At 25.0% G+C, this 7,752-nt stretch overlaps 1 protein-coding gene across 1 annotated transcript; it reads left to right on the forward strand.

The window, feature by feature from the left end:
• Positions 1-5,203: 5,203 nt before the first annotated feature.
• Positions 5,204-5,552, forward strand: GLRG_12002 (uncharacterized protein; the record flags this gene model as incomplete). The annotated part of the gene is made up of 2 exons (XM_008102685.1): positions 5,204-5,338; positions 5,409-5,552. The coding sequence occupies 2 exons, from the start codon at positions 5,204-5,206 to the stop codon at positions 5,550-5,552; spliced, it is 279 nt and encodes a 92-aa protein (XP_008100876.1).
• Positions 5,553-7,752: the final 2,200 nt, after the last annotated feature.

Below are 7,752 nucleotides of genomic sequence, written 5' to 3' on the forward strand. Positions count from 1 at the left end.
CATAAATACTGGCGGACGATATAGTAATAACCAACAACCCATTCCGGGAGCACCGACGTCTATTAAAACCGGACTCTCTATAACCTCGCCAACTAGTAGCCATCGGGCACCTCGAGCGAGTATATTGTTCAACTCTCTCCAGCCACTCTTAGATTTGCGCGGCACGTTCAACTCGTTCCGACCAAAAGCGTACAAGGTCTAGATTGGGTTCTAGAAGAGTGCTTCTGTTTGTCGGCAATTAATAGTCATTACCTCGTTGGGACATTCTTATTCGATCCAAAACCTGAGCGAAGCACACCACATGGTGTAGTCGAGCTGAAAAATGAAGCCTTATTTTTACTTAGGTAGATATACTAGTTAGCTAGGAATTAGCTGTTCTAGTACTAAGAGAGGAGGTAATATTTACCTTTTATAATAATATATAGAGGTATTACCTAGCTATCTATATATATACCCTAAATAATAAAAACCTATTCTTAATTACTAGGCTACTTTATATAAGACCTTCCCTTATAGTTAGAGGTTATAATAACCTTTATATATAATAGTATTTATTAATTTAGGGCTTTAGATAACACCTATAAGGTAAGTTCTGTCTATAGGAAACCTAAGAAATATAAGTCTAAAACACTATATAACTTTACTATTTTTACTTTTAATATAGTATAAAGACTTTCCTAGGCAGAATTTATTTATTTAAAGAGGTTTTTACTTATAATCTTTTTATATTACTACTCTACTATTAGTTACCTAGAGATTATAATAAGCTTTATAATATAATTATATATAAGGTGTTCTAGAAACCTTTATAAATTATTTCTTAATACTTACTATACCTATAGATAAATAGCTATAATATAGTAACTAGGTAAAATATAAAAGAGGTTATATTATTATAATAAGATTTTATTAAGTAATCTTAAATGTTCTTACTAAGGACTAGAATTTAATACCTAACTATATAAATACTATTAAAATCCTTTATATAATTTTATATCTATAAAGTAGATATTTTCTCTTAATTATTAAAGTAATAAATAAGTAAGTGCTATAGTATAACTATTATAAGGCTTTAGTTTAGTAGTTTTACTTTTTATAGATACTATAATATAGACTAGAATTTAGTTTTATAAGTTTTATAATATATAAGCTTTAAATCCTAACTATATATAGGGACACTAGGATTTTAAGGCGTATTAATATAATAATATAATAGTAAAGTAAGCTTTACTTAATATCTTTTTATTTTTTACTAATTAAAATAATAAAGCAGAAGTAAGGCGTATAAAAGAGAAGGCGTTAAAGTAATTAAATAGAACCTTTATCTAGTTAGCCTTAGGCCTATGAGTCTTTAATTAGTAGTCTACTTAGTAGCTTTTTAGGTAACTTTAAGGACTTTAGCTTCTATAATACTAAAGATAATAAGTAATATAGTTAAGGAAATCTTATATTATCTTTAGGTGTTCTATAATAGTAATCTAGAGGGAGAAGTAAATAAAGCTCTTAGAATCTATACTTAAATATAAGTTAAAGCTTCTCTTATCCTTAGATAAGTCTCTAATAATAAGTAAATAAAACATAAGTATAAGTTAACTAAAGTATATTATACTTTAAGAAGTAGTAGCTTTAGAATAAGAAGTAATAGCTTTAGAATAAGGAATATTAAAAGGAAATTAAGAGAAAAAAAAAGATAAAATATAGCTATAAAGAGAGAAAATATAGCTATAAAGAGATAAGCTATAACTTAAAAGGGAAATAATAAAGCTATAAAGATTAAGAGAGAGGTAAAAGAGGGAGAGTTCTTTTTATAGTGTAGCCTAATAGGCTGGATTTACCTACTACCTATAAGGTAGACTTTATAAATTTCTAGGAAATTCTTTTTTTATTAGTCTTAGATTATAAGTTTAAACTAATATATATAAGGGATAAACCTAAGATTTTATTACTATTATTAAGATTAGGATAGTAATAAGACTACTAAATAGTATATACTAAATTCTATTTATCAGGGGGTAAATAGCTTACTTTTTTAGCGTTACTTACTAATTAATAATAGTATATATCTTACTTACTTTATCTAACTTTATTTTATAACTTATAGGTCTTATAACGTTTATTTTACTATAGACTATAGGTAGTTCTTATTTACTATAAATCTAGCTAAGGTATATTAGGGATTTCCCTAAGATATATTTTAGAAATATTCCTACTTATATTCTTATTTATAAGGCATAGTATATTAAGAAGATAGTTATTGGCCTAAATAGCCTTTATCTTTTAAAAGGTTTCTAATATAATATTATTTCCTATTACTAGCTTATATATATTTATATAAAAATTAATATACATAAGACTTTACTTATAATCTATTAGTAAAAAACTTACTAGTAGTATACTTATTATTATAACTCTTTAAACTACTAGTAAAGAAAAGTAGTATTATAACTATAAGTTACTTTAATATACTTCTTAAGAGCACCTAGTAAAAACTACTTAAGTCTCTATAAGATATTAGCTTTTATCTTCTTTTATACTTTTATAGCTTATTATAAGATATAACGTCTATTTATTATTATTTAAGAAGTAATATAATAGCTTACTAGCTATAATAATAATACGTCCTTACTACCTTTATTAAGGTGTATTTATTTATAATAGAAAACTATACCTAATTATACTTAAATAGTAAAAGATAAGGCTAGTATAAACTATTAGTATTTTTACTAATATACTAATAAAAAGCTAGTGTATTATAGTACTTTAATAGCATAAAGAATATATTTAAAGTGTATAGTAAAAAGAAATTACTATTATATAACTAATAGGTTATACTTATATTTTTAGAAGTTTACTATATATAGTTTATTAAAGTACTAAGAGATAAAGTAAAACTAATATTTAATTAATAGTTATATAACACTTTCTTTACTTAATATATAACTAGAAATATAAAAAGAACTATAACAAATTAAGTAGCTATAAAGTAGAACTTATATAATATTAAATAAAAAAAAACTTAGAAACGTTTCTTATTTAATTAAGTAATATTTTCTAAACGTTACGTCTTCTTTAGCTTATTTTACTTTAATTATTTAGGAAACGTTTTGAAAATATTTCTTATCTCTCCTTATATTAACTCTAACCTTTATAAATTCTAGGACACTAGATACTTATCTAGGTAGGAAATATTTTAGAAACGTTTCTAGATTCTTTATCCTTTATAGCTTAGGGGTAAAGGCGTAAGTATAAGTAATCTTATAGGCGTAGTATAGCTTAGTAAGGATAAGAGGTATCTTTATTTACTATTAGTAAGTAAAATAATTTAGAAACGTCTTTAGTATATACTAAAAAGATTATACTTTAGGTTATAGTTAAGGTAATAGTAGTAATACTTAACGTTATAAGTAGAATTATAACCTTTATTAAGAGGGTAATCTATATAATAAGAAATAAATTAGTAATATTTTAGAAATATTTCTAAAAGTAAACTTACTATAACTAACCTTATTCTAAAAGATATAGGTATTTTAATATATAGTAGCCTCTATACTAAGGTCTTACTTTATTATAATATAGTTAATTTAAATAATATTAATTAGTAAAATATACTAAAACGTTTTTAAGTTAACTTATATTACTATAGGTATTAGTTAAGAGGGAAAATAAAGCTAGGTCCTTAATAACTACTTTTACCTTATAAAAGGTTATAAGCTTAGTATTAATACTATATACTTACTAATATATATTAATATAGTACTTTATAAAAAGGGATAATTAATTAGTTTAAAAACGTTTTATAATTATTTCTATAGTTAATTACTAATAGTATTTTAATTATTATAGGTCTTTAGGCTTTTAGCTATAGATAAATCTACCTTAAGAAAGTAAGTATCTTTTAAATACTTCTTAATAGCGCTAAGGAAGGACTAATTATATTTCTAAATAAAATTAAGATTAATTAAGAAACGTTTTTAAAATAAGCTTATATTATAGTATAAAGTCTCTTTAATAATCTTTTTATTACTTAGGCTATTAACCTTATAAGTAAAATTAATAGTATAGTATAAAACCCTACTTATAGTAATAATAATATAACCTTACTTAAAGATTATAAGCTTTAGAAATATTTTAAAAATATTTCTATATTACTTATAGTATTAGTCTTATAAATAAGAAGGCTACTAAGGTAGCTATTACTATTAGTATACTACTTATAGGCCTTTATATTATAAAAAGTAAAAAGTATTATAAAGAAATATTTTAGAAATATTTCTAGGTTATTATTATAAATATATAAATAAAAGCGTAATTATAAAATAAAGTATTATATAATAAAAAGAAAAAAATAAAAAATAAATTTCTTAATTAGGGGAATAAATAGACCTTAAAGACCTAGTAGCTAATTATAAACCTTTAGTACGTACTTCCCTAATTAACTTAAAAATATTTCCCCTATTTTTACTTAGACCTATCTATATTTCTTTACGCTTTAGTACTTAATTAGTTAGGAAACGTTTCCTATTTTTACCTAGACCTATCTATATTTTTTTATAAGTTAGTTCCTAATTAGTCTAGAAACGTTTCTAATAGGTATAGCCTAAAAATCTTTTTTTTTATATAGCTAGATTATTTTTTTATATACGTCCACCTATCTATTAGACAAAGCCTTATTATCTATATCTATTATTAGCTTAACTCTACACAGGCCCCTATTAGTTATTGTGTATAGTACTCTTAGGTTGTTAGGGGGGGGGGGCATTATCAGCTTGTCTGTAGACTCCCCTTCTATCTAATAGAATTATTTGCGTTATCTTTTGGAAACGGCCCTAAAACTAGCTACCCTGGAGTTTGTATAGACATAGTCCGAAAACGAGTCAGGTTTTGGAGAAAATGTCATGCAAGATGAAACCAGTAGGTAGATACAATGGGCAACTAACGTATGATCAGCTCACTGAAGGAAGCATAGGGTAGTTCGCGACTACCCCTAGCCAATATTGGGGCTATTACTCTGAACAAGTCATTGAGAACTGTAAATGCACCTGATAACAGTATATAAACCCGTTTTGTCCTCTGTACAAAGTACTATCTCTCAGCCAATTGATATCTTACAACAATAACAACAACATATTCCTCAGCACATCTTTATTAGCATTATTCTTCATCTCAGTACTGGTTACTGCTATACTCATTTTATACTGTCATAATGCACGCCTCAACAGTCCTCTTCGTCTCTCTATCTCTTCTTGCCGGCCAAGTCCTAGCAACAGGCCGCTGCTGTAATGGCGGTACAGATGATTTCCAAAACTTTTGCAAAAGCTCAAACCTCAACAGTTTTTGTGTAAACTCCTGTGCCCTAGTAGCGCCACTGGATTCTGTATTGAACATAGCTAACTTAACATGTCTTATAGTGCACCACGCGGGACCCTAATTCAGGGAGAGGGTGTGACGGGGATACGGAATTCCCAACTGGACGCGATACGAAAATCGATGGCGTCCCCTTCGCACCGTCATGCACCTCTGGGGGCCAGACTGGATTTGTTGCATGCGCCTAAGACATCAACTGTTGCAGGGTTCAATACAGGCTTGGGTCTGATGCTTCTTTTGTCTGGTGGCAGTCTAGAGCAGCTAGAAAGTATTAAAGCGCGTAATTAGCAACGATAACCTTGCGTTAATTGATTGCTTTATTACTATTTAATAATTAAGAGTCTTATTTACTTAGTAACACAACGTACATCTTACGTAACCTAATCTACTGCATACAGGATTTCTAGAAGACCTCTGTTTGTGTTAAATGTAGTGAAAGTACATGTAAATACACTAGAGAATACACAGTTATCAAATGTAGCGGAATTACACGTGAATTAGCCGGCGAATGCACGGTTGCCCTACAGCAAATTGTCAGGGAATAGGCTGTGAATTAGCCCTACCTTTAGGGGTAACTTCACTAATAATATTACTAGGATTACCCTAGGATTTCCTAAGTAAGAAATAGGGGGTTTTCCCTGTTTCTATAGGATTTTATAATAGTTATATAACATAATAAATAAATTAACTATTATACTCTATATAATTTAAAGATTAATAGTCTAATATATATATTTATAATAGCTAATATACCTATCTACTAGTTAAATACTATTATAATAATTAATAAGAATAATAATAAGAAGGTATTTATCTTATAATTACATAATAATTAGTTTTTATAGCTTAATAATATTTAAGTAAAGGTTAAGTGTTATAATCTCTAGAAATATATTAACCTAAAAGTTATAGTAGTAAACTTATTAATCTTTAGAATCTATTTTAAGAAGCTAATAAAGCTACTTATAATATAATTATTATATATCTTAGCTAAAACTAAGCTTAGTACTTACTAAGAAGGTATTATAGCTATAGTAATTACTAAGGTATCTTAGTAAGTAACTATATAGCTATATATAGTAAGAAGTAAGGCTATTAGAGCTATACCTAATAGACTTATATATAAATCTAAATATATAATAATAGTAAATAATTTTAACTTATATAATCTTATATACTTAAATAGCTAGATAAGCTATTATTATAAAGAAGTATATAAGTATACCACTTAGTAGAAAAATATTTAAGAGATAGCTAATATAGTTAAATATACTATATTTATAAACATTAAGAAAAGATATTAAAAATTTATTAATTTATTACCTAAATAGCTAAATAAGCTTAATATAATAGTAAGAATAAATAAGAAAAAGTATATTAAGTATGCTTATAATAGGTATAGTAAAGTATTAATAAAGACCTAATAAAAGGCCTTAACTACTAAAAGAGATCTTACTATATAGCTTAATAAATAGAATATAGCTTATAGTAAATTAGTATAAGTTAGTTTACCTAACTATTAATAGCTATCAGTTTAGTTTAATAACCTTATTACTATATTATAAAGTAGCTTACTTAGTACTTAGCTAGATTTATATATAGTGTCTAGTAAAATAATAAGTAATTAAAATAATATTAGCTAGTAGTCTTTTTATAAAACAGCACTAGAAAAGGTTAAAGCCCTTACTAATAACTTACTATATTATAACTAAGTAGGCTATAATATATTTAGCCTAACTAAAGGTAATAATAGTAGTAACCTAATATATAGTAAAAATATAGTAAAAGAAAATAAATTAACTAATAAGAGGTATTACTATTAATAAAGTATAAGTAAAAAAGTAAAGTGTCTTATATACTTTACTTTTTATTTATTATAAGTTTATTACTTTATAAATAAGTTATAAAGGCTTAATAACTATTAAGTAAATATATAATATAAGTAATAAATTAATAAGTATATTATGGGTAGTTCTAACCTTATTAAATAAAGAGAAGAATTAAGGCTAAGTAATGTTAAGTATATAGTAGATACTATATATAGAGAGTTAAAAGAATATAATATAAATATAGTATAATATAAATACATATATTTATATTTTATCTTCTATATAATATAATATATATATTTATATTTATATTATTTACTTTATATAATATAATATAAATATAAATACATATACTATATCTTATATTTAATATATAAATATATTGTAGTATAGTTGTACTAAAGTAGTTTTAAATACTAGTAAGTAATACTAAGACTTTTAATTTTACTACTATAAAAGGTATCTAAAAGAATATTAGTAATATAATATTCTTTTACTTCTTTGATATTATAATCTAAAATAATATTTATACTATTCTTTTGTTACTTATAATAGTAAT

This window comes from Colletotrichum graminicola (assembly GCF_000149035.1).
Source record: "Colletotrichum graminicola M1.001 genomic scaffold supercont1.359, whole genome shotgun sequence".
In the NCBI taxonomy this organism is placed as follows: Eukaryota; Fungi; Ascomycota; class Sordariomycetes; order Glomerellales; family Glomerellaceae; genus Colletotrichum; species Colletotrichum graminicola.